The sequence below is a fragment of the Microcaecilia unicolor genome, chromosome 11 (genome assembly GCF_901765095.1).
Source record: "Microcaecilia unicolor chromosome 11, aMicUni1.1, whole genome shotgun sequence".
NCBI lineage: Eukaryota > Metazoa > Chordata > Amphibia > Gymnophiona > Siphonopidae > Microcaecilia > Microcaecilia unicolor.
In genome coordinates this window covers 22596070-22623701 of record NC_044041.1, presented here as the reverse complement: position 1 = coordinate 22623701, position 27632 = coordinate 22596070, and the positions used below count along the sequence as shown (strand labels likewise).

General features: G+C 47.1%; 1 protein-coding gene across 3 annotated transcripts in view; it reads right to left on the bottom strand.

The window, feature by feature from the left end:
• Nucleotides 1-27632, bottom strand: part of LOC115479550 (clustered mitochondria protein homolog) — a 92428-nt gene that overhangs the window by 35901 nt on the left and 28895 nt on the right. For 2 of the 3 annotated variants that reach the window (XM_030217512.1, XM_030217515.1), the window contains exons 8-16: nt 27248-27395; nt 22897-22989; nt 19881-20575; nt 16729-16808; nt 9681-9788; nt 5985-6085; nt 3603-3755; nt 2273-2335; nt 637-881 (exon numbers count right to left, since the gene is read on the bottom strand). In XM_030217512.1, coding sequence (XP_030073372.1) covers nt 637-881; nt 2273-2335; nt 3603-3755; nt 5985-6085; nt 9681-9788; nt 16729-16808; nt 19881-20575; nt 22897-22989; nt 27248-27395 — 1686 coding nt within the window. The remainder of the gene's footprint in view (nt 1-636; nt 882-2272; nt 2336-3602; nt 3756-5984; nt 6086-9680; nt 9789-16728; nt 16809-19880; nt 20576-22896; nt 22990-27247; nt 27396-27632) is intronic. The other variant, XM_030217513.1, reaches the window with a different exon arrangement.

The window sequence follows — 27632 nt, the reverse complement described above, 5'->3', positions numbered from 1 at the left end:
TTTTAGGCTAGATTAAGATAATCAGGGAATAGGATCAGGGTAAGCATAGGGAAAAGCTAGAGGAGGCGTGGTCTGAGTCATTGGCGTTGTCACAGGATCAGGTGATGAATAAGTCGGTTTGTAGGGTTAGGTCGTGGCGTTCGGATAAGCTTCCTTGAATAGATGGGTTTTCAGCGATTTTCTGAAGGGTAGGTAGTCTTTTATATTTATTGCATTTGTACCCCACATTATCCCACCTTTTTGCAGGCTCAATGTGGCTTACAGGGTGTTAATATGGTATAGTCCTTACATAATCTTAGATACAGTCGGTAATAAACTGAAGGTGGAAGAGGAATTAGTTAGAAGGTATTAGGTAAGGTCGTGTTAGAGGTGTTTTAAAGCGTTTGGGTGGTATACGGAGTAGTTTGTTTCATCAAGGATTATTTTTGTAGGCCTTGTTTTATAGAACGGATGGGTCTGGGAAGGGCGTTCCAGAGTTGACTGCCTTTGAAGGAGAAGTTGGAATCATACGAGGATTTATACTTGAGTCCTTTGCAGTTGGGGTAATGCAGGTTGAGGTAATTTCGAGAGGATTTCGAAGTGTTTCCCCATTCTACCCGAGCCGTTTCTAAGATATGATGAACCAGCGCCCCATACCAGATAAAAGAAAAATGAAAGCTGTGACTGGATTCCGTCTTAATCTGCTTCCACAACTCCAGTGGTGTCAGGCTAGACCAAACTGTGGCGTCTGCGCTCTCTGTACTCCGAAGTCTTCTCTTGCCTTTGCGTCTGCGGGACACAAGCTCATCTGGTGGAAGATGGGCCACAGGATTAGGATAGGAGCTCACGAAACAGTTCAGAAAGTGACTGGCTGCTGCCGACAAGGCCGACATCTCCGTCCCCTGCAATTAAAGAACCTCCTTTACATTTTGCTAAAGACACCATAAATCCTCAGCAACCGGTAGCCTTTGCTAGAAAAGTCACAGCAGGGAAGCCAGTGATGGAATTATCCAGAAAAGACAGTGGTGTTCCTTGGTCAGCTGCCAACCAGGGCAGATCACTACTGCACACCTCCCCCCCCACCCCCCGGCGCATCATCTCCACACACCCTCTGGGTGCACTGCTCTTACCGCCTGGGGTGTTGGAAGCAGCCACACAGCTGTCTGTTCTGCCAATTCCCTGCTTCGGAAAAGGAAGTAACATCAGAGGGAGCAGGGAACTGGCAGAGCCAACAGCTGCACGTCTGCTCCCTGCACCCCCCCCCCTGAAGCATGCACCCAAGGCAGACCACCCCCACCACCCTGCCCTTGGTACACCGCTGAGAAAAGAGAATATTTTAAAGCCTTGGAGGGGTCAGGCTTCTCTCATGCAGCACAAAATGGCACAAGCCCTGCAGATATTCAAATAGCACCTGGGGGTGGGGGTGGGAGAAGAGTGGCTGCTCTGAAGGTGCCGCCTCTTTGCTTTTAGCCTACACCACTGAATCCCTTCTTCCCTCTAGAGGAAAAGGGTTTCTGAAAACAGAAGGGACGCTCCCCCCCCAGGCCTACCGTACCTCTCTGGTGGTCTAGTGGCACGTTAGGGAGAGAGCATGGGCAGGAGCGAGTGTGGGATTGCTCCTTTCCCAATGTGCCACTAGACCAAAGAGGTACCTTAGGCCTGGGGCAGCCTACCAGAGGGTCTGGGAAAAGCTGTACCTGTTCGGGGGAGGGGGCTGGCAGCGACAGAGAAGAGACCCCTCAGCGAGGGAAGGAATGGTAGGAATGTCTGAAATCATGAGGATGGGAGGGAGGTAGGTCTCGAATATAAACAGAGAATACATTTTTGATGTGGTTTTTTTTTTTTAACCAAAATCTCAGTTTATATTTGAGTATATATGGTAATTGGACTTGCACCTCACATCTACAGGGAGTGAATACATTCCTTTGCACAAAGCTTGAAATTGTACAGGTGTCATGTCTCTGCCACAGGCAGATACAACTATAGGTGCCAGCTTTCACGTATAGAATATCAACGTAACCAGGTGTATATACACATATGCGGCTAGACGTGAGCACTTACAGCAGCCATAAAGCTGTTATATATATGTGTGCGCCCGTATGCCAGAGATACCGTATTCTATAAGTTACGTGCACCCTGCCCCCACCCAATTCTCAGCACTATTCACTGAATCCAGCCCCATATGCCCAGGTAATTTTTCCGGCGGGTTCATGTTCAGCACGAACGTTTTGCATACACTTAAATTATATTTATGTTCCTGGCTACTACACAATTCTGTTTCTCTTGCTTTTACCTGGAGATATCTTCTGAGTATTTTCTTGGCGGAACGGGTTACGATTTCGCCAACTACAATTCTCTGGAGAGAAAACAAAATTGTATCAGTGGTGAGGAGCCAAGCTTTTTGGGGCGAGAGTGTCCATTAAGTTAATAGGAAATAATCCAATCATCTCTAATAAAAGACCCTATGAATGAACACCACACTCCTCTCCGCTCCCTTCCTCCCCAAGCAGCGTACACAGCACAGGTGGCAAGGGGCTCTTTCACTCCCCTAATGACTAAGTCATGCCACTGAAGGCAGCAGCCACTGTTACAGGGTGGAAAACCACAGTTTGTAGGTTATGCAACATGGTTTGGTACTTTCCTTGAAAGACAGCCTTTGAAAATTACCAACATCTCTTTCTCCCCCTCCTCTATCTTTGGAAGCTATCTAGTTGCTGTGAGGGTCCCCAGTTGGTGGTCTGGGCTGTAGCAGCTAACAGGGATGGAGGAAGAGGCAGAGAGAGCCCTCTAACATGGTTAGGGCCAGCCCGACCACTAGATGGACCAGGTATCTATCTGGGGCGGCAAAAACTGGGGGGTGGCATTCAGGTAGCCATCAGCTTACCTAAAGAAGCTTCACTGCAGCCAGCATGGGGCCAGGCTGCTAGGTCCTGCCCCCTCCAAACTTCCTGTTTCAGAAGCGGCAAGATCCAGCCAACCTTGAGCATGCACAAATGCTTAAGAAGCGGCAAGATCCAGCCAACCTTGAGCATGCACAAATGCTTAAGACCCCATGCTGGCCATGATGAAGGCTTGTTTAGGCAAGAAGATGGCTGCCTTGGTGCTGCCCCAGAGGAGGTAGGGAAAGGAAGCTACTCCACTGAACACCTTGGGAAGAGGAGGTAGGGAAGGTGAGATGCTGGACAGCTTGTTTTGGGGGGGGGGGGGGGAGGGAGGGGAGCACATGTCTGGAGGTTCACCTGTCAGATACCCTTGGGTTGGCCCTGAATACAATTAAACTTACTGGAGCATAATAGTTTATATACCAGAGGTCAATTGGATCATGCCCAACGCACGTCAGCAGCTTACTAGAAACAGACTGATCCCACCATGAAGGAGGCCAGGAATTTTTAGCCTTGTTGGGTTGTTGGCAGGTCACTGGTACTTTGCACACAGGTCCTGCAAGTAAAATGTTTAAAGGGAGGCTCTCTGCTGAGCAACCACACTACCGTACTCTGGAGTTGGCAGCCAAAGACTACAATCTAGCCTGGTTGAGCCCTAGTGCCTTGGAAAGATATGGTCATCACATTTCCCTTGCTCATAGTTTTTTGCCTTTCCACGATCTTTGCATATACTTGACCCACATAAATATGATCTAGAAGGTGTCCATCTGCCGACTGCTCGAGAACCACAGCCACAGCTCCCAGGTATCGGATGTTGATCCCATGTGCGTGCAGAGCTTCCGTCAGCGTAGCCCCGTCCAGCGGAACGGTCCCATAGTGCAGACACTCCTTTATCTAATCCAGCAGAAGAAAAAAGCTCAATGTAAAAATCTAACACTGTGTCGTTCATGAGCCCTAACGTGATCCCACAATTCTTCTGTGCTACCATATCCTCAGGGTTAAACGTGCTCTTCAAACAGCGGCAAAATACACAACATGGTCAAGGAACTAGTCTGTAGCGGGGATACAACTGTATTCAGGGCCGCTGAGAGACTGGGCCAGGCCCGGGGCAAGGCCGCCCCCGGGGCCCCAGCCCCCCCCCCCCAGGTCACCGCTGCTGCCACCCTCCACCCGCCACCGGGCCGGGCCCCCTGCATTGAAATCACAGCGCCTCTTACCTCCGTGTGAAAGCGCTGCAGGCAGAATGCCTCCCTTCGACCCTCCTTCCCTCCTTGTGTCCCATCCTCGCGGAAGTTACGTTAGATGAGGGCGGGACACAGGAAGGGAAGGAGGCCCGAAGGGAGGCGATCTGCTGCCCTGCTGCTTGCAGCGCTTTCACACAGAGGTTTCAATGCAGGGGGCCCGGCCCGGTGGCAGACGGTCGATGACGGAGGGCGGGTGGGACTGCGGCACCGGGCCCCCCTTGGAGGCCCGGGGAATTTTGTCCCCCCTGCCCCCCTTCTCGGCAGCTATGACTATTTCCTTGTGTTATTACAGATGTTGGTGGACTACCATGGCAACATTTTAGTTTAGGGTCCAGGTCTACAAACATTACTCACATACTGCTCCAAATGACGTGGAATTGAGGGGCCCTTTTACTAAGGCGCTTAGGTGCCTACGTGCGTCCAACGTGCATCAAATTGGAACTACCGCCCGGCTACTGCGTGTCCCGGGCAGTAATTCCATTTTTGACACGCGCCCAAAACATTCGGTAGAAAACATTTTCTATTTTGTAGCACGTGGCACTTACCCGGCGGTAATTGGCAGTTTAGGCACGCTGGCCGCTTACCACCCAGTTAGCACACGAGACCTTACCTCTAAGCCAACGGGTGGCGGTAAGGTCTCAAGCTGACAATGGATGTGCACTGGTTTTAATTTTGCCGCATGTCCATTTTCAGCCACAAAAAAAAGCCTTTTTTTTCCATGCGCGCTGAAAAATGGACCTGCGCGTGTCCAAAACATGCGTAGGCCACTTTTAGGCGCGCCTTAGTAAAAGGGCCTCTGAGTGTTCTGGTCAATACCAGGTTCAGCATTGCAATGAGTTTAGCGCGGAAGAGTTAGGATGTACACAGGCAAACAAAACTCAGTTAGGTTTCCTTTCTTTCCACAACATTTCCCGATTTTTAGGTATGTGGTTTTTCTTTTTTTTGTAAGTTTCACACATTTTAATAGTACTCTGATGTGCACTATGGTTTTTAATGTGTCCTAATTGACTTAATACGTATAATGCATACTAGAGAATGACACGGGGACGGGGAACCGCAGTAACTGCCGGGATGGGGACAAACTTTGTCCCCTTGTCATTTTCTACTTTGAAGCCTGTTAATGAACTGGACTGTTATTTATGTTTGAGTGATGCCTACAAAGATATTTTGATAATTTGGAAAAACAAGCAAACATACTGGCCACAACTAGCAAAATTTGCATGGGAGATCCTGTACATCCTGCTACCAGCACATCTTCTAAGAAGACAACTTCTATTCCAGGAAGGACTGTGGAAGACAGGAGAGCTAGATTGAATCTTGAAATTGTTGATGACTTCTTATTTATCTACAGATTAAAAAGCCATAACAGTGCTTTATAGGGCATATTTTTCCCCTCTAGGGTATAAATAACGGGTTGTATTTTATACCCCTGGACATTTTAACAGTGTGAATTAGGATTCCTTGGTGTAGTAGAAATCACCTATTGTTGGGGATGGAAGGGTAGAGGGTGGTGGTGGGAAGGAGGGTTATTATAGCTGCTCATTGTTATTATTGTTCTCTATTTGTAATTTACACACAACAGTTGCACAGCATATTGTTCCTTTTTATACTTTTAATAAAAAGATTTAAATATAAAATCATGTGTTCAAGTATAGAACAGACTCCATTTTCTATGCTAATAAACTGGTCACATTTCATTGGGTTACTTTGTACAAACCTGGCTTCTTCCACCTTCTGAACATGAGCAAGGCGGAAGTTCCAGGACCTGAGGTCCTCTGCTAATATTTAAATCAGCCCAGTCCAGTTCATTCTCCTCGGACACTATTCAGTACGCTCTCAAAGCAAGCTGCCACTGTGATTGGTTTTGTCTGCGACTTACAAAGTTCGGGATCTGCACGGAGAGAAGGAAGGCGGACGCTTCTTTCAGTAGACGTCTCTGTAACTGGTTGGCTTCTTTTTCCGACTCGGGGAATTTCACAACTTTAGAAGAGAAAGGGAAAATAAATTTGATACATTCCTGCTCGTCAGGCTAGAAGCTGCTGAGCCATCTGTGTTTCAAGGTATCTTTCTTATAGGAACGCCCTCTAAAAAATATATATATATATATATATATATAGGAGCTTGATGTTGCCAGTTCTACAATATGCACCAAGCACACTTGTATCCCAATAAACTCCATTTGAAGCAATGATAATCGGAATAAAGCTGCCAAATGTCAAACTGAACTTGAAAAATCCCAGCCAAAAAACAGTGTATGCGCGCAGGATAGAAAGAACCCTTTCCTTTCCTGAAGTCAAGTTTGTGCTTGAAAAAAAGGTGCCAAATCATCATATCTAGAAACCAATGTCTTCCACTGATCGTTAAATAGATAACCCAAAAACCTAACCATGGCTGAACAGTAAATATAGTGCAACATTCAAAAATAGCCCACAGCCAAACTGAATATAAACTCCAAAATCTACTTTAAAAAGATTTTTGGATGTGCTCAGAAAATGCCGAAGACACCAATTTGGGTTCGCCGACCCTAAAATTGAGGCTCTTGGCTTATCAATCGTTGCACTATGAAGTTGCCACTTTGTCAATTATAAAAAGATATGTAGCTCTCCAATGTGAATATTCTTTAAATCCATAAATCAAAAAATATATGTTGCAATGTCTCAATGTCCCAACAATTAACACGAACACTTATCTTTCAAACTGGACTGCAGGGTCCTGACAGATTGTTTTGCTGTTAGCTGCTTCAGGGACAGGGCCGCCGAGAGCCGTGGCCGGGCCCGGGACAAGACCGCCCCCGGGCCCCCCCTCCACCCAAGGTCGCGTCGCGCCCCTCCCCACCCGAAGTCGCCGGGCCCCCCCTCCACCGGGCCCTCCGAACTAACCTGAAGCGCCTTCACGTTCGCATCGCAGCAAGCAGCATCAGCAGGGCAGACCTATCCCTTCCTTCCGTGCCCCGCCCTTGCGGGACACGGAAGGAAGGAGTGGCCTGCCCTACTGCTGCTTGCTGCGATGCGAACGTGAAGGCGCTTCAGGTTAGTTCCGGGAGCTACGGAGGGCCGGACTGCAGTGGTGCCGGGGCCCCCCCCCCGGAGGCCTGGGTCTTTTGTCCCCCCCTGTCCCCCCCTCTCGGCGGCCCTGTTCAGGGACCCCCGCAATCTTAAGTATACAGGTCTCTTGCTTTGGGGGAAAAAAAAAAAGCTTACAAAGCACTGTGCCTGCTTTTGGGGAGAGACCATCTCTAGGACCGAGGGGAGAACTCGCGCCTCGATGATCAATTTCCCCGCACTGTTCCAAACCGCGTTGTAAAAGTAGCACCAGAACAGCGCGGGGAAATAACTCCACTATGATCGAAAAAAAAAAAAAAAAAAAAAAGCAGCCCAGACCTGTCAGACATACAGATGCAAGGAGCTCCCCCCCCCCCCCCCCCAACACCCAGACAGGGCTAGAGGTATGGTAAGGAAGTCAGAACAGCACGGGAAATAACGCCATTATGCTCAAAGCAGGGGCGTAGCCAGACCTCGGTGGGAGGGGGGGCCAGAGCCCGAGGTAGGGGGGCACTGTTTAGCCGCCTCCCCCCCCCCTCCACTGCCACTTTGGAACCCCCCGCCGCCCCTCCCCCCCCCCCACATCAGGTACCTTGTTTGCTGGCGGGGGTCCCCAAACCCCACCAGCCGAAGAGTCTTCTTCAGCGCCGGTCGACTCCGGCGCCTTCGTTGTGTGATCATCTGCGCCGCAGTTGACCGGCGCTGAAGAAGACTCAAACAAGGTACCTGATGTGGCGGCGGGGCAGGTCAAATGTAGAGGGGGCCAGGGCGTAATCTGTGGGGGCCTATGTCCCCGTGGCCCCACGTAGCTACGCCCCTGGATCAAAGCCAATAATGTTTTGCTATATCTGGTCCAGTCTAACAGACTGAAAACAACAACAACTGATGCTAACATCACTGTTCCAAAAGACAATGAGAAATGAGAAGATTTTCAGCTCTCTATTCCCCGTTCTTGGAGTCAAAATATGGAACTCTCTACCTATTCCCATCAGAACAGAAAACAGCTACCTCAACTTCAGGAAGAGGCTAAAAACCCATAACAATCCATCATGGCTTCTACCTCCTTGTATCATCCATTATCCTTTCCTTTGGGGCTCTTTTACTAAGGCATATCCAAAAATGGCCTGAGTTGGTCCATTTCCTGAGCGCACCTGGAAAGAGATTTTTTTTTTTTTTTTTACTGTGCCGGAAAATGGACGTGCAGCAAAATAAAAACCAGCGCGCGTCCATTTTTGGCCTGAGACCTTAACAATACCCATCGACTTAGCAGTAAGGTCTCATGCACTAACCAGGCGGTAAGTTTTTCCAGTGTGTGCCAACTGCCCATTACCGCAGGGTAAGTGCTCCACGATAGAAAATAGAAAATATTTTCTACCGCATGTTTTGGGCGCATGCAAAAAATGGAATTACTGCCCGGGGCATGCAGTAGCCGGGTGGTAGTAACAATTTGACATGTTAGCTGCGTGTAGGCGCCTACGCCCCTTGGTAAAAGGAACCCTTAATGATTTTAGTCTCATGCATTAATCTAGTGGTCTTTAATGTTTCTCATACTTCACACTAACACTATCTGCTTTCTTCTCACCTAGAATGTAAACCGCACTGAACTCTAGAAAGGGGATATTAGCAGTATACAAGAAATTAATTGAATTGAAGCCCCAGACCCACCCAGTGCATCCCAGGATGCACTGGGCAGGGCGCCACCATTTTGGAGGCAGCGCTGGAAGGTACCAGGGGGGCTGGAGGTCCACCAGACCTCCAGCCCCTTGTGTCCGGGGTGGGATGCGGAGCCTGCCAGCATGCTGGACAGGGCTCCCCGTTCCTCCCCAATGTTCTGCAAACCCTAACACCAGCTCCGAGCTGGCGTAGGGTTTGCCAGGACAGCAGCGCCATTGTTTGGCGCACTGCCTACTGAGCATTGGGGTGGAATAGTAAATGTCCTGTTTTAGGATGCATTTGCAAGCTACCTGTGGATAGAGCTGGGAAGCTCGTTGTTTCATGCACTCGCCGGCTCTGATCATGGGGCAGGAGCAAACGTGGGCGCTAGTACAGCGCAGATAGCCTCTAATACCTACATTTGCTTCTGATCATCAGTCTCGGGGCCAGTTAGTGGCAAATTGTGATGGTAGGATTTTTTTTTTTTTTTTAATATAGTGTAGAATATTGAGACCATCAACTTAGACCACCATTATGTAAGCTGGTTTGGGGGGCTCAGAAGTTCCTCCTAGGTCCAAATTCCGGACAACAGATGTCACCATTGTGCAATGATGACTTCCTTTCTTACCATATTTTATGAAGCTGCCTCCACAGCAACCCCAGCCCTAGTCGACCAATGGACAGAAGCCCGATTCAGGAATCAAACCTGGGTCCTCTGCAGCCCATTTTTTAAAGTTCCCTTCTGACCTGAGGCAGATGTGAAATTGGTGGCACACAAGTAAAAAGTTCTTGTTGATTCCCTTGAAAGCACTGGAGATCCCCCTACAGAACCACCAGCGACCCAGTGTAAAAAGTAAACCAAGGGCTGTTCCAACAGGTACCTGATGAACAAACGTCTGGATTAAAGCGAAGATCAAAGACAACGTCACTAACAGAGCCAACCTCCCGACACACGTCTCGTATGATGTTCACTTCCTCTCTCTCCCCTGCTGGAAGAAAGTGACAATTATGTTTCAAGTTTCTTAAAAATTTGATATGCCGCCTATTATAAAGTGTGAGCAGTTTATGATATATTATAGCCAAAATAAAAGCACATGAAAAGGAAATTACAATATTTAACAGTGAAATAAAATGCGCTGATACCATTATAGAATACTAGTAAAAGAGGCCCGTTTCCAACAGATCCTGCCTCGAAGATATTGCCCTCTGGAATTGTGAGCACTCTCTCTCAGATGGGACGTCAATCTCCCTCCCCTTTACCACCTCAAGGGATAATTAAACCAGCTATAGAGAGAGTCAATTTGGGATATTACTTATGACATGCATTCTTCTTCAATGACTGTGATGAGTGGGAATTCTAAAAATATTAAGGTTATTTATGATATGGTCTTGAATCAAGCACAGGTAACTGCTCAGCCGTCCTCAAAGGTTGAATGTTTGGAAACCAGAATACAGACCTTGGGGAATGTAGAGGCTGCCTCAATCAGGGCCGTGCCAACACGGTAAGCGAGGTAAGCAAGGCAGGAGGGCACCGTCCTCTGGGGGGCGCCCCGCCGCACCATGCTTACCTTGCCCTCCCGCTCCCATGTCCCAACTGCCCGCCCTCTTCTCCCCCCCAACAAGATCCCTTTTAAATTTACCTCCGTCCGGCAGCGAAGGCGCAGCGTCAGTGAAGGAGGCGGCGCTCCCGACGTCTCTACTAGTCTTCCCTTTGCTCAGTGTTCCACCTTCTTCTGACGTCAAGGAAATGACGTCAGAAGAAGGCGGGACATTGAGCGAAGGGAAGACTAGTAGAGACGTCGGGAGCGCTGCCTCCTTCACTGACACTGCGCCTTCGCTGCCAGACGGAGGTAAATTTAAAAGGGATCTTTGGGGGGGGGGGGGAGAAGAGGGCGGGCAGTTGGGACATGGGAGCGGGAGGGCAGCGATCATTTTCACGGGGGGGGGGGGGGAGGGGGCGCGCGCGCCCGCCAACTGTTCGTCTGCGGGGGGGGGGGGGGTGGGCGCCAACTGATCTTCTGCAGGGGGGCGCCACAGACCCTTGGCACAGCCCAGGCCTCAATTAAGGATAAGAATGTTTTACATTGACGCTTAGAATACCTGGAGAACCAGGTTAGAAGACTTAATTTGAGATTCCTCAATTTCCCAAGGTCACCTTTGATTTCTTCTATAGACATGGTAAAGAAATATTTAATTGAGGTCCTGGGGATGGCTGGAGACTCATTACCTCCTATTACACGAGCCCAATATATTTGGAGTTCAGGAAGATCTACAGAAGATCCTTCTCATAAGCGAGAAGTGGACAATATGAATCTCGCCTCCTTTTTGGAAACCTCTTTGGATGTGATTACACAGAGAACTATGTTGGTTACTTTTGCCTCGGAACCTGATCAAAAAGCACCCGATCCAATAACTTCTCCATGTACCTTGCTATTTCCTTCCAAAAGCGTTTAACCTTCGGGCAGTCCCAGAAAGCATGAAAAAAGAAGTTAGTATCTTGCCTGCATTTTTGACATTCAGGAGTTTCTAAGCCCCCAGCCTTAAACTTCTGTTCCTGCGTAAAATAAGCCCTATGTAAAGTGCGAAACTGACAATCCCGGATTTCCACACTCACCAAAATTTCCGGAATTCTCCTAATCAACTTATAAAAATCAAGAGAAACTGCTGAGGGCCCTAAATCCCAACTGTGGGCAAGTTCTTCCAGGGATTTCTTCAGAATGACTCTTCTCAAAGCCACATGCAAACCCGAAACCGCCAGGCCCCAGGTCTCTTAATTTGTCAAAAAAAAAAAAAAAAAAACCTGTTAACCTTTCCCCCAGCGACGAAGACAGAGCCGACCCAGAAAGATCACAAATGTAGTGTTGTAACTTGACAATAGGCCAAAAAATCTTTAGGCTCAACTACTCCCCTTGCCTGTAATGAGTCTCAGGAAAGCATCCTACCTCCATCATCCAAAACATGTTGTATCAAGGTAATTCTCTTAGCATCCCAGCACTGAAAACTAGCTCCATCATACCTGGAGTGAAACCCAGGTTGCCCCAGATCGGTAGTTGGTCAGAAACCTCCAGCTATCCTCCCAACAATGGTACCAGATACCGCCACGTCTGTCTCATTGAACTGACAATCACGCTCTAGCGCAAAGCTGGTGGTAAATCCGCTCTCGCACTGTGTAACAACGAGTTAATATGCCACAGGTAATAAGCCCTCTCTCATAGTCTGAGTGTATAATTCCGCTCTTCAAGTAACCCAGTCACCAAGATGACGGAGAAGACACGCATAATTATAAAGGTGCATATCGGGAAGGCCCAATCCCCCATATTTAAGGGCACCAATCAGATGCTTAAAAGCCATTTTCGGCTTGCGGCCTGCCCAACAGAAATGAGATAAGAGCTTCCTTAAAACAGTTAAATCTCGTCTCAACACTCTAAGAGGTAACAACTGGAGAGTATACAGCCATTTAGGAAATAGGACCATATTAAAAAGCTGTATTCTAATTGAGAATGGCTATAAAATCTATTACTGGTGGTATTATACACCAGAGAGACTGCATCGCATTTCCCCAGAGGTATCAGCAGAATGCTGGCGGACTTGTGGAGCTAGGGGGACATTTATGCACATTTGGTGGGAATGCCCCAAAATAACAGACTACTGGAGGGCAATTACCTCATTGATAACTAAAGTGATTCAGCGGCCATATCCTTGTAAGCCGGAAAACTGTTTGCTACACATCAAGCCAGCATCAACGACAGGCCTGCAGCATAGGCTAGCGACACAGTATCTGGTTGTCGCCAAAATAGCAATAGCAAGAAACTGGAAACAGCAGCAACCGCCGGATATACAAAGAGTGCTGCAGAGACTGGACATTATGTATCAAATGGCTAAATTGACAGCCATCAGAAGAGGGCGAGTGGGAGCCTTTGGCAAACTATGGCAACCTTATGAACAATTTCAGGATCAGCAAGTAGCACCACCATGATACGGGGGGGAGGGGGGGATGGGAGGATGGGATGGGAAGGGTTAGGTCTAGCATAAGATGTTCAATGAGATGATAAGCTGTACTGTGAAGTATCATTACAATGTATGATAAAATTATAATAAAAAAAGAGTTGGAAAAAAAAAAAAAAAAGCTGTATTCTGCCATGAATCGATAAAGGAAAATGCATCCACTGAGCTAAACCGTGCTTTAGTGTGCTCCAAAAGTAATGGCAAATTCACCTGATATAACATAGAAGTCTTAAAAGGTAACTGAATAACCAAATATCAAAAAGAGGTAGTTTCCCACTTCAAGGGAAAAGGTCCATTCCTGGCATCCCGAATTGATGGAACTGTAGGTAGTGCCAAAGATTTGTTTACATTCAGCCGAAAACCAGAAAAATCTCCATATTCCGCTAAAGATGTCTGAGGTTCCACAATATGCACCAACAAATCGTCCGCAAACGACAACAGCTTAAACTCCCAACTTCCTATGCGAACCCCCTGAATGTCTCCATTACTGATAATATTCCTAACCAAGGGATCTAACAACAAAACAAAAAGCAATGGCGAAAGGGGGCAACCTTGTGTACCTCGATGTATCCTAAAGGCCGACGAGGTCAAGCCATTCACTTGGATCCATGCCACAGGATCCGAGTACAAAGCTCCAACAGCATCCAGGAAGAAGCCATCAAATCCATACCTGCGTAGAGTGGCAAAAAGGAACCCTCAATCCACTAGATCAAATGCCTTATCTGCGTCAAAACTGACAAGTAGAGAGGGTTTAGCCACTCGCTCAACCTGCTCCATGGAGATAAAAACCTTCCGTAAGTTATGTGTACTAGTACGCCCTCGAACAAAGCCCACTTGGGAATCCTCTATCAAAGCAGGGAGCACCTTAGCCATACGATTAGCCAAAATTTTTGCAAACTTGGCTTCTACATTGAGAAGCGAAATGGGCCTGTAAGAAGATGGATTGTCCGGATTCCTCCCCTGTTTCAACAACACTATCACATTAGCCAATTGAAGAGATCGACAGGTCTCTTTCTGTTGCAATAGGAGTAAAGAAAGACTGCAAAGTAGGGATGACGGAGGGACAAAAGATTTTATAAGATTCTGCTCGGAACCCATCCGGACCTGGCGACTTTAAAAGAACACTCTGCTGCACTGCCAAAGCCACCTCATCCTCAGCTATGGGAGCATTAAGTTTATCAATATCACCATTGCCCAAACAGGGTAAATCTAAAATCATCAAGCTAGAGGTCATCCTCCAGAGGCTTTTCTATCGGGCTAGCGTATAGTTTTTTGGTAATATTGTTGGAAAGTTTCCGCTATCTCCCGGTCAGTCCGCACTCGAACTCCCTCCCCCCTGTCTAGCGGAAACACAGTGCGGGATCCTCCTGACGTTTTATTAAATGAGAGCGCAACTTCCCGGACCTATTCCCATGTAAATATAGTTGATATATTTTTTTTTTAAAACACTGATTTCTTCGCCCTGTCATGAAGAAGTTCGGCAACAGTTGTTGCAACGCTAGAAGAGAACTTCTCGCCTGCGCTGTCAGATGCTCACCGTACATTTTCCGCGCTATAACCACTAATTTTCCTAACCTCAAGATTTCCCGATCTCTAGATTTTTTCTTAAAAAGGAAGAATAAGCTATGATCGCCCCTCTAAGCACTGTCTTGGCTGCTTCCCAAAAAAGCACAGGCTGCTGTATACGATCCTTATTATGTACTTGATACTCCTGCCATTTACGAACCAAAAACTCCTGAAAAGCCTGATCCCAATATAATTGCGGAGGAAACCTCCACTGATACAAGTCACTGCCTGCTCCTCCCAAATCCAGAGTGCACCACACCAAAGCATGATCTGATACACTATAAGGCCTATGCCAGCATCTCTCACAGACGAAAAAAGCATCACCAACATGAGCCAGTAATCAATTCTAAATTGAGTTCCATGTGCCCGAGACAAATGCATATAGTCTCGTTCCGTGGGATGCAGTGTTCTCCAAACATCTAAAAGGTTTAAACTCGTCGAGCAAAGTAACGGGATGCCTTTGGAAGAATTTCCCTTCTCCCGTACAAGTCCTCGAGATTTATCTAAAGCTGGGTCACGTACCATATTAAGATCACCCCCCCCCCCATCAAAATGGGTAAATCCAGCGACACCTCCACGGCTTGTTTCACCTCTGACACGATCTCCGCCACCCATGCGGAGCTAACGCTAGAAGTTCCAGAGTCTCCTCCGGCCGCCATCTTGGATTCGCCTTGCTGCATTTTGTCCCTCTCTCGGCGTTGCACTTTAGCTGCCATTACCGTCTCCAAATACCTCGCTGCAGATCGAACTTTGACTCCCGGCTTCTTTACCTTCACTGTCACATTCAAGGGTTTAGCGGAAAAAAATCTTTTGGAGGTCAGTTTTAGGGGCGAGTCTTGGGAGCTCTTTCCACCGACACCCGCTCTCTCAGCAAGGCATCATGTGACCTTAGAATTATTATTTCTTATATCTTGGGTTCTTGATTAGTGGACGAAAGATGGATGCATATTTTCCTATAATGTTTAAGTGAATCTTTATTTTTCAATGTTTTCTGATTATCTCTGATGTTGAGATAAATATTTAAAAATTCAAAAAAATAAAGTCATTACATTTACCTAAGTAAATTTTTTAATGTGCTCTCTTCACTGTACTTTTTACTTTTAATGAAGTATTAAATATACACATTTATTTTTACATTTATATGTAGAGGAGAATAAACTAATTCTCTCTCTTTAAAGCTGAAGGACTTTGCAGATTAAAGCTTAAACTAAGCCATTTCACATGAGTTAAAAAGTCCATTAGCAATCTTCTATTATTTAGCAATATGATAAACCCAACTTCCAAAAGAGGAATCCAAAGTCTTTGGGGTTTTCCACCACCTGGAGCAACAGATCCTAACCTTGCAACATTCATTGTTTTCAAGTTCTCAGTTTGAGAGGTCTTGGTTTTTTAGGACCAGAGCTGCCTTCAGTTTACTACCAATTCTACAGACCGTATATTTAATACGTGGGGATCCAATGTCAACAAAATCTAATATAATAATTTGCTCCTCCAACATTCCAATGTGTGTCACTGGGATCATAACCACCTGCTGATGTCGCTCCTCCATGGGACCCTGGAACTGGGAGGGAGGGACGGGGCAAGGGAGAGATGCTGCACATGGATGGATGGAGGTGGCAGGGCACAGAGGACATTGCCTGCATATAGATGAATGCAGGGGAGAGAGCATAACGCAGGGGAGGGAGGGGACCCTGAAACTCAAGAGGCAGGGAGGGGGACGACCCTGGAACTCGGAGGCAGGAAGGGGGACAACAACCCTGGAACTCGGAGGGAGGGAGGGGGGCCCTAGCACACACACACACACTCTCTCTCTCACAGACACACTCGCACCCAGTCTCACTCTCTCTGTCACACACACACACTCGCACATTCTCTCTCTCACACAGTCACTCTCACACACACTCTGAGGAAAACCTTGCTAGCGCCCGTTTCATTTGTGTCAGAAACGGGCCTTTTTTACTAGTACATATATAATGTCCCAGACAATAACTTTAGAAATAGAATTTTGAGAAACTGTAACCATAAGTAATATTTTTCATATCAAAACTACTTCATAGTGTAGATGAGTGCAATCAGTTTTTTTTGAAGGGGATCTTGGTTGTGGCGCAAATCGCCATTGATCCATCTATTTTTGCTTTTTTAATTTATTTTTATATATTTAAACTTCATTTCTAACATCATACCAAGGTTATAATGCTAGCGTATAACATCACTTAGCTTTGGCTGGCAGCAAAATTTCACCAAAGGACAACCTCCACCAACTTGGTCAGGTTTCGAAAACTTCCTCAATCGCGCTCCTGCATACCAGCATCATCAGGGAAATGCTCTTTATTATGGGAAGCAGTTTGGCCCACTTACCATCCTTTGAGAGGTTGTTTTCCCCAAACGTCCCTATGTCATGCGTTCTGTCCATTACAAGATTCATGAACTGTGTGTATCTATCAAAACACAAACAAAGTTGTTTAGGCAAGGCCGCACATCCCAGACCTGTTCTACTGACCACAGAGCCAGCTGAGTACATAAGTATTGCCATACTGAGAAAGACCAAAGGTCCATCGAGCCCAGCATCCTGTTTCCAACAGTGGCCAATCCAGGTCACAAATACCCAGCAAGATCCCAAAAATGTACAAAACATTTTATACTGCTTATCCCAGAAATAGTGGATTTTCCCCAAGTCCATTTAATAACGGTCTATGGACTTTTCCTTTAGGAAGCTGTCCAAACCTTTTTTAAACTCCGCTAAGCTAACTGCCTTTACCACATTCTCTGGCAGAGTTTGCAGAATATTCACAATGAATATGAATGAAATGGATATACAAATTGACTTCATGTGTATTCATTACGGATGTCCAGAAGACCCGGCTGTCTGTGGAATGAACAGGATCTATGCAACAGGGATTCTTTTTCCCGCACAGTAAGACAAATTTACTGGGTTTTAATTAGCATTAGCATTAAAGAATCATCCCAGCCAAACTGCTCAACATCCTGGAAAGATCCGTCAACAGCAGAAAGACATTTAACATCCATTGTGTTGAGTTCTTGTTCCAGAACATTGAAATATAACAAGGTTATTGGTTGAACATCTGAAATGTACTGGATCAAAACTATATCAATGATATAAATGGGTTTAGAGCAAATTACTAAAAAAAAAAAAAAAAAGTATTTAGGGAGTCATTTGTACACCCCAAATAAATTCACAAGTTATTATAACCACATTTTAATTGTGCCAGAGGTGGTCATGACAATGAAAACGAGGTGCTAAATATCCAATTTAGGGACCTAAACTTCAGAAGGGGGGAGAGCAGGCCTACATTTGGGAGCCTCAGTTTCAGCTGCCTAAGACCAGCTAAAACTAATGTCTAAATTTAAGTATTCAGCTCTGTTTGCACTTGTTCATTTATTGGGATTTATTAAAGCACCTTTATGAAAAGATTCTAAGAGCTATTTCTACCTTTCTGGAACTTCCCTCACCTCTGAAGGGACTCTGAGAACAGATTTTACAAGACTTAGACCTCATCCTTGGGCTGACCTGTCTGATGCCTTTGGTGAATCTTCAGCCATGCCCCCCTCCCCCATGGATGGCCTGCAGCTCAAGGCCCTCCCCCCACCCTTCAGCATCTCTTCCACCCTCTCCATGCCCTGTAGTCTCCACCATTTCTTTCGTTCCTTCCTTCCCTCTCTCTCCCTCCCTGCAAGGTGTTCAGGCCTAACCTCCCTTCCTCCTGGGCAGTGACAGGGTAGTTGGCAGCTACAGAAAATATTTTGTGGCCAGCAGGGAACCTTGAGCTTCCGCACATGCTCAAGTCCAGCAGGCTCCCATCCCATCCAAACTTCCAGAAGCTGTCAGGCCTTCACCATGCATAGATGCTCAAGTTTCTGCACATGCCACCATACATTTTCTATAACTGCCGACTGTCCTGTCACCCCCGGGACTAGGGCGATAAGACCTGAACACCCTAAGGTGGAGAAAGAGAGGGAAGGAAAAAGGGAACCTGGAAACCAACTGATAATGCAATGCCGACCCTAAATTGTGCTCCCATAGGCATCAGAAGGAGCCACAAGGTGCTATGGCACCCCCCAAAATTTCCTTCCTGCCCTCCCTCCTTCTGCCCCCACCTCCAGCATATTTCTTCTTGCTCCCAAACAAAGTGTTGATTTATTATCTCTCTTCCCCAGACAGTGACAGTGCAATCTGCTTAACGGCATCATGGCCAGTTGACGAGGGACCTCAAGCATCAGTGCATACTTGAGGCCTGTCAACTTCTGCCCCATCCGAAACAGGAAGTGGAGGAGAGGGTTTGAGAGGTAGAGAAGAAAAGAGAAGGGGGGGGGGGAAGTAGAATGACCGAGATAAGTAAGGAAAGGCCAGATGCTAGGGTTGGAGGCGGGGCGGGGCGAAGCTTGGACTCCCCAAACAAAGGCAAAGGTATTCTGCTGCCTCTGTGTGCCAACCTAGGCAGGATGTCAGACTCGCAGAAACAGAACGAAGCCTTGCACCGGAAGAAGAGGACCTCAGCTGGCAGGGGCTGGGGTCCCCCGCCAGCAAAGGTAGGCGACGGCTGGTTGGCGGTGGGAGGGGGGGCAAGAGGGTCGTTAGCAGGGGTGTCCAGGGCCAAAAATACGGGGGCCCAGGCCCCCGTGGCCACACGTAGCTACGCCACTGGTATAAACACGCACAAGTGTGAAAACCGCCCGTTCTAGGATAATTAAATATCAAAGCAAGTGACATAGGGCAGCCCTAGTTCTACAGCACTGAAGGATTTTAACAGGCTGGACAAATGCTCATCCGGGATGGGGTAGGTTCAGTGGCTCCTGCTAAGGGGCAGGCTACATGGCTTGAAGATCCCTTCTAGTCCCATTAATCTAATGCTTTTGCGACCAAGTTTCCCAGTTTATTTCAAACTTGTTACCCCACCCTATGGTAGCCTTCAGGCCTGTGTATAATCTAACACACACAATAGACAGAAATTCTACATAGAAATAATTAGTTCAGGACGTGATATGACAGACAGGAAGTAAAAGGGAAGAGGCGGTGGCGTACAGAGGGCTAGGGCAGCGGAGGCGGTCCGCCCCAGGTGCACGTTGCAGGAGGGGTGCTGGGAGAAGCCGTGCGGCGTTCCCTGCTCTCTCTGCCCAGGAACAGGAAGTAACAGCAGAGGGAGCAGGGAACCGGCAGAACAGATAGCCGCATGGCTGCTCTCTGCACCCCAACAGGCAAGAAGAATGCACGTGGGGGTGGGGGGGGGGTGTGACTGACAACGTTACACCCTGGGGGGTGGGGGGTGCGCAGCGGCGACCGCCCCGGGTGGCAGCTGACCAAGGAACGCCACTGGGAAGGGGGTAGAACTACAATAATGATAGAAGAGTGGGTAGGATAACACAAGAGGAAGGGGTGCTCTGCAGGGATCAATGATTTCCACAGAGTGAGGCCTAAGAAACGGGTTTATTCATGCACCAACACATTTCCAAATGCTTCATTCACAGCAAATATTAAGAGCCAAAAGACTTACTTGTGTTGCACAAAACTCTCCACAAGTTCTGGGCGAAGACAGCACAGCTTATGCTGGTAGGTCCTGGGAAACTGGAGTTTGCGGCACTCCTCCGGTACCTCCTCTTTATCCAGGGCAAGGAAATTTAGATCTGGAGGGAAGGTGCGCAAGAGATCTAGGATGTAGTAACGCCCATCATTACCCACAATCCCTTTGCATTCCACCGAGGAGCACAGAACGACTGGTTCATCCTTCTCATTAAGCACACTATGCTTCTGAATCCTCAGGGGCTTGGAAGCTTTCTGCAACAAAGCGAGATACTTGGCATCCGAAGAAACAGTTTTCCCAAAATCTATCGACCCATACATGACGCCTTGATCTTCCTTCCGATCCAGGATTCCTGGGATGATCGACTGTGCAGTCACTCTGTGCCCTCGGTAGTCTAACACCACAGTGCCTAGAACATAGAGGTCTTCGATATCCAAACTGCTATAGGCTTGCACCCCCTTCAAGTCATGGCCAGCAGCCACATGGGCTGCCTCATCGCCTCCCAACTCCTTGTAGTGATCCCTCACGTCAAAGCTGAAGCTAAAGAAGATATTGTTCCATATAAACATCTGCATCTTCACCTCTTCCCCAGGATTGATCGCCATAACATTCCCGTCGACGACTGCCATGGCCCCTCTGGTGGAAGCAGCCACAAAGTCTGAATGAATCTGCCAGAAAAGAAAGGAGCTGTAAGACAACATCGGCATGCGAAGGCCCATGTGGCAACAACTGCTTTGGAAGAATTTCTTCAAAGCTCTACTTAATGCGAACAGATTGAAATGTACAACATGGATAGGGTTCACCAGACGAAAGGCAGATCACGAGAAAATCTCAAGAAATATGGAAGCAGACACCAAAGTCCCTTGCTACACAAAAGGACTTCATGGGTTTCTCTTGTCACAGTCCCTCAGGCCGATTGCAGGTTGCCCAAAGTTGGGCGTGGAGCCCACATGCGCACGTAAACTAGTCAAGTCAACTGGACGCCATCAATTATCGGCATTAGAGTTAATTAGCACTAATTTGGATCCACACGTGCGTCTGCCTACATACTATTCTACTTTGGGTGTTCAGCACTGTGTCTTATGCGCAACTGATAAGGAGGTATGGCCACGGGAGGGTCAGAGGCGTTCCAAAACTTTAGGCATCGCGTTAGAGAATACCGAAGTTGAGCGCCCAACATATGTACCAGAAATTTACACCAGATTGCAGTAGTAAGTCCTTGCGCCCATAGTTGGGCATGGGAATCCACGCCAATCACTATTCTATACAAAGTGCTCACTCCGCCTGAACTGCTTTTTACAGAATAGCGCTTACATAGTAACATAGTAGATGACGGCAGAAAAAGACCTGCACGGTCCATCCAGTCTGCCCAACAAGATAACTCATATGTGCTAATTTTGTGTATACCCTACTTTGATTTGTACCTGTGCTCTTCAGGGCACAGACCGTATAAGTCTGCCCAGCACTATCCCTGCCTCCCAACCACCAGCCCTGCCTCCCAACCACCGGCTCTGGCACAGACCGTACAAATCTGCCCAGCACTATCCCCGCCTCCCAACCACCAGCCCCGCCTCCCACCACCGGCTCTGGCACAGACCGTACAAATCTATCCAGCACTATCCCCGCCTCCCAACCACCAGTCCCGCTACCCACCACCGGCTCTGGCACAGACCGTATAAGTCTGCCCAGCACTATCCCCGCCTCTCAACCACCGGCTCTGGCACAGACCGTACAAGTCTGTCCAGCACTATCCCCGCCTCCCAAACACCAGTCCCGCTGCCCACCACCGGCTCTGGCATAGACTGTACAAGTCTGTCCAGCACTATCCTCACCTTCCAACCACCAGCCCCTCCTCCCAACCACCGGCTCTGGCACAGACCGTATAAGTCTGCCCAGCACTATCCTCACCTCCCAACCACCGGCTCTGGCACAGACCGTATAAGTCTGCCCAGCACTATCCCCGCCTCCCAACCACCAGCCCCTCCTCCCAACCACCGGCTCTGGCACAGACCGTATAAGTCTGCCCAGCACTATCCTCACCTCCCAACCACCGGCTCTGGCACAGACCGTATAAGTCTGCCCAGCACTATCCCCGCCTCCCAACCACCAGCCCCTCCTCCCAACCACCGGCTCTGGCACAGACCGTATAAGTCTGCCCAGCACTATCCTCACCTCCCAACCACCAGCCCCTCCTCCCAACCACCGGCTCTGGCACAGACCGTATAAGTCTGCCCAGCACTATCCCCGCCTCCCAACCACCAGCCCCTCCTCCCAACCACCGGCTCTGGCACAGACCGTATAAGTCTGCCCAGCACTACCCTCACCTCCCAACCACCGGCTCTGGCACAGACCGTATAAGTCTGCCCAGCACTATCCCCGCCTCCCAACCACCAGCCCTGCCTCTCAACCACCGGCTCTGGCACAGACCGTATAAGTCTGCCCAGCACTATCCTCACCTCCCAACCACCAGCCCTGCCTCTCAACCACCGGCTCTGGCACAGACCGTACAAGTCTGTCCAGCACTATCCCCGCCTCCCAACCACCAGCCCCTCCTCCCAACCACCGGCTCTGGCACAGACCGTATAAGTCTGCCCAGCACTATCCTCACCTCCCAACCACCGGCTCTGGCACAGACCGTATAAGTCTGCCCAGCACTATCCCCGCCTCCCAACCACCAGCCCTGCCTCTCAACCACCGGCTCTGGCACAGACCGTACAAGTCTGTCCAGCACTATCCCCGCCTCCCAAACACCAGTCCCGCTGCCCACCACCGGCTCTGGCACAGACCGTATAAGTCTGCCCAGCACTATCCTCACCTCCCAACCACCAGCCCTGCCTCCCAACCACCAGCCCCGCCTCTCGATCCTGACTAAGCTCCTGAGGATCCATGCCTTCGGCACAGGATTCCTTTATGCTTATTGCATGGATTTTTCCCGGCATCTATTTTTTTAAATGTCATTTATAGAATTTCTCCCCCAGTAGTACTTCACCTTAAATGTAGCTCTTTCCCTCAGCAGTTGGTCTGTTGAGCTGTCATGGGGCAACTCTTTTGTCGTCTGCAACTCTTCGTTCCAGTCTCGAGTCTAAAAACAGACAAATCAACACGTGAAGCTGTCGCTGAATTTGCTGTGAATCCGTACCACCATATGTTAATAGACCAACAACCTCATTTTGTATAGGATGTCTGGTTAATGAAATAAGCATTGTAGGTCTTTACACGCAAAACCTATGAACACAAAATATGTGTAATGCCAAGGGAAAAATAGATCGAACTTGCAAGACGTAGAAAAATATACCAGTGCAGAATGAACCGGGGGTTATAAATTGTTAAAGTCTTGAAAGCTCCGATGAAACAGCGGGCGTTCTGTTGTTGAGCTACGTGATGAGAATCGGAGACTCAACTTGCCAGATAAGTAAATCGTTTGAGCTTGAACAAAAATGGAAAGCACATGATGATACTTTGAAGATTAAAAATAACACATACATTGGGACAATAGGTTTGCGTTAGGGCAAGCGTGGCACTACACCTCTACATTATCGTGGAGTTCCCTGGGGAACAAGCTTAAGAGATTTTTTTTAATTCTCTTAGAGAAGGGGAGATCTTAATAACGTTACTTTACAGAGCTTTGAATAAATGGCAACCCCCCCCCCCCCCCCCGAGACCATACGACTTTGAAAAACAAGTGGGAACAAGAGGTGGGGACCTCTTTAGCACACTGGGATTTATCTAAATCAGTAGCTCGTATACCTCTGTTAATTACAGATGCTCGCCTAAGAGAATGTGCATATCGTTTTATTTGTAGAGGGTATATTACTCCCTCCCAGCTATTCCATATGGGAGGACTCTTAGAACCATCTCGCTTAAAGTGTGGCGGGAATCAGGGATCATTTTTACACATGTTTTGGAGTTGCCTAACCCGAGAGTGTTCTGGGGACATATTCAGCGCTTCCTGGACCCCTCCCTGCCCATCTTCAAATCCTTGCTCAAAGCCCACCTCTTCAATGTCGCCTTCGGCACCTAACCACTACACCTCTATTCAGGAAATCTTAACTGCCCCAACTTGACATTTCGTCCTTTAGATTGTAAGTTCCTTTGAGCAGGGACTGTCCTTTATTAAACTGTACAGCGCTGCGTAACCCTAGTAGTGCTCTAGAAATGTTAAGCAGTAGTAGTAGAGTTAGGGGCTCACATTTTGGGGACGGTAGATCAAATGCTTTTGGATGTTCCAGGGGCATTTAGAGGTAGGAATAAATTAGAAACTTTGTTCCTATGTAAGATGCGTCTGGTTGCCCGCAAATGTATTTTACAGTACTGGACGTCATCTGAGCCCCCGGTGTACTGGCACTGGAGGAACCAACTACACCTTTTAGTGTCTTGGGAAGCAAGAGACTCCCGGCTCTCGCCAAAAAGGAGGAAAAGCTTCCTCGCCGTTTGAGGCCCATATCTACAGATCCTACACCCTCAAGGGCATAGTTTGCTTCTCAATGAAGGATTATAGGCAGTTTTGTAAGCCTGGGAGAATTATCGAGTTCCTAGTTGGGGTTGGGAGGGGGGGGGGCGGGGGGTGAATTTGGAGTTTACAAAGTTGGTGAAGCAAGGGAGGTTGGGGGAAGGGAAGGGGAGGGTTAGGCCCCTTAGAATAGGGTGGGAGAGCCTTTAATGGAAGAAGTAACTAACTTGTTAGTCTCACTCACACACACAAGGATTGACTCGGGCTCCACATACTGCAGCGGGACACGTTTATCCACTCCTACCCTAGCTGAGATAATATTTAACCATCTGTCTGAGCTCACGTGCAACTTTCTTCAATCACCTTACTTTCTAATTCTTCCTACTTTCTTACTCATCTATATGTTACAACTTACCCTTCACTACCAATTATAATGTTCTATTATGTATTGTGTTGTCATTGCAAATAATATACCATATAAACCAAAACAGGGAATTTCCAAAACCCGTATAATACAAATTCTATTTTCAAAAAATGGTTTGGAAAACTAAATACAATGGTGTGTCACCCTGTAACTCTTTAATCCACAATCGGGATCATCTCCCATAAATGACAAGGAACCTCAAACCTCCTCATGGAGAACACATTGCTACTAAGGCTTAGTTCACCATTAAAATAAGGAGTAGAGTATTATCACTGGTTCCCGTGAGGAAAAGAAGAGAAAAAAAAACCAACCGCAAAAACTCAAACTTACTTGAGAAAACCGGATGGCATAAAAACTCTTCTTCCCCTCCACTATCTAAAGAGTTAAACTAGGTGCACCACCCCTCCTATAATGTATCCCCCCACAAATACTCATCCATTAATTAAAACCTGGGCCCTTATACTGGAAAAAATCCCTTGTTTATACCGACTGCAACCTACAACTAGAGGAATACCCCGGGATATGAAATGAACGCTGTCTTCAAAAACTGCAGACTTAATCAACCTACAAAATCTTTGCCCAAATCAATTTTCCCGTCCCCCTGTTCACTCCAACAGTCGCTTATCTGTATGTCGAAAACTCGGGGCTCAACAAGTTAAAAGAATCCAGGCTGATGGTAATCCAATGTGGAGTAGATACTTGACTGTTCAGTTATTCGAAACACCATCCGTGTCTCCCTTCAACAAGTGCGCCTTGTTTCGCCAAAATCCAGGCTGCTTCAGGAAGGTTCCTGTCTCGGATCCTACTATGGACCTCGTAAAAATAACCGAACTCTCTCAAAATTAATCACAACATGCACTGTCCAAATGGGAGAGGATCCCGATTGTGGATTAAAGAGTTACAGGTGACACACCATTGTATTTAGTTTTCCAAATAATATACCATGCCATACTTTGTATTGTTATTCGAATATTTTTACTGCTGTAATTGCCTATTGCTCATGTTTGATCTATTCTTACTGTACACCGCCCTGAGTGAATTCCTTCAAAAAGGCGGTAAATAAATCCTAATAAATAAATAAACTACTACTTCTGGTTATATGGTTTAGTGTTTTCTAATTGAAAGCTGAATGGGGATGGAGGAGTCTTGTTTGGGGAATATGGGGTATATGTTAAACTTTGATGACGGGGGAGATAGGTCAATATACACTTCTAAAAGACATTTTACATCGAGAACCAAGTCATCAATTAAAATTATTGACCATAAAAAATAACATACATAACAAAATATAGCTAATTTGAAAAAAAAAATTTTTTAAAACTTTTTTTTAAAGATCAATGAAGAAAAAGTTCACCATTGTAAAAAGCAGCGAATACGCTGCAAGCTGTTAAGTTATAAGCAGCATTGGTAGAGCGGCAGAGATCTTTCCTCCGGTTTTAAGTATAAATTTAGGAAAAAAACTATATTACATAAAGTAATATGCAAAATACAGATTAGGAATAAGGTTTGATTTTGTTTCATGCTACAGAACGTCTTGATGGGAAAACTATATGCATATAACACAACTCATATCAAAAGAAGCCATTCATACAGGCAGGCATCAGTTGGGACTTTGTACTTCGTAAGTGGTTGATTTCTGAAAAAAAAAAAAACATGCTTCCAAGGGAGTCATTAAGGAGCCGCTCTCCAAATCTTTCAAAATCTTGGCAATTTCTAGCTCCAGAGACAAGTACAATTTCTCTCTTCTTCTCCCAAGCCCAAGCCCGAAGCTAGGCCAAAGTTAGATGTAACACAAAGCACTCTGGCTGTCTTCAAATCTAAGCTAAAAGCCCACCTTTTTGATGCTGCTTTTAACTCCTAACCCTTACTCACTTGTTCAGAACCCTTATTTTATCATTCTCACTTTAATATTCCCTTATCTCTTGTTTGTCCTGTTTGTCTGTCCTAATTAGATTGTAAGCTCTGTGGAGCAGGGACTGTCTCTTCATGTTCAAGTGTACAGCGCCGCGTACGTCTAGTAGCGCTTTAGAAATGATAAGTAGTAGTAGTACATGTTGATGGGGGGAGTTTTCCTGGTTCCACCTTCGTTCCCATACTAAAATTCAGAATACACGTATATCCAGGGCCAGCGTAAAGACCGAAACTGGGGAGGGGGGCCTAGAAGCTCCCATTCAGGCTGATCTTACTGTAGCTTGAGGTAGGTTTGGGGACTAGGACAGTTACTCTGTTTGACAACCCTTAATGCCGGACCCTGCATATACTTTGGAGGTCCTCCCACACCATTCCTAGAGCAGGCCCCCTTCAAATCTGTGCCCTCTGACAGCACACACACAGAGGTAGCAGTTTTGTAAAAGCTTTTTCTATGTGCAAATGGGTGTCTAGCCATTCTAAAATCACCTCCCAAAGGCTCAGCCTGCTCCTTATAACCCAAAATAATTTGCTCATGCGGTAGTAAGACCTCCTTACATGGCCAGGAATGTGCTCTTCATAGCCCAGTCGCGAGGTATAGACATCCTCAGCTCTCACATAGTCCATGATGTGGTTGGTAGAGGGTGCAGTCCAGGTATAAGTCTGGAACGGAGTCGCTATTCTTTCAAGGGGATGTCGATGTATCCTACTCAGAGTGAGAGAGAGAGAGAAAAACCACCAATTTTTTCAAAGATCTGTACTAGCTGTATCATTGCCAGTGGTATTCTTATGAAAACCTGAACCCAAACACATAAAGAAGGCAACTGAGGGCTAAATTCTTAAATGGCACCCACAGACATTCACACCAGTGGCGGATTTGGCCCTGGACCCCCCTGCCGACAACCCTCTTGACCCAGAACGAAGGAAGAAGAGGATCTCGGCT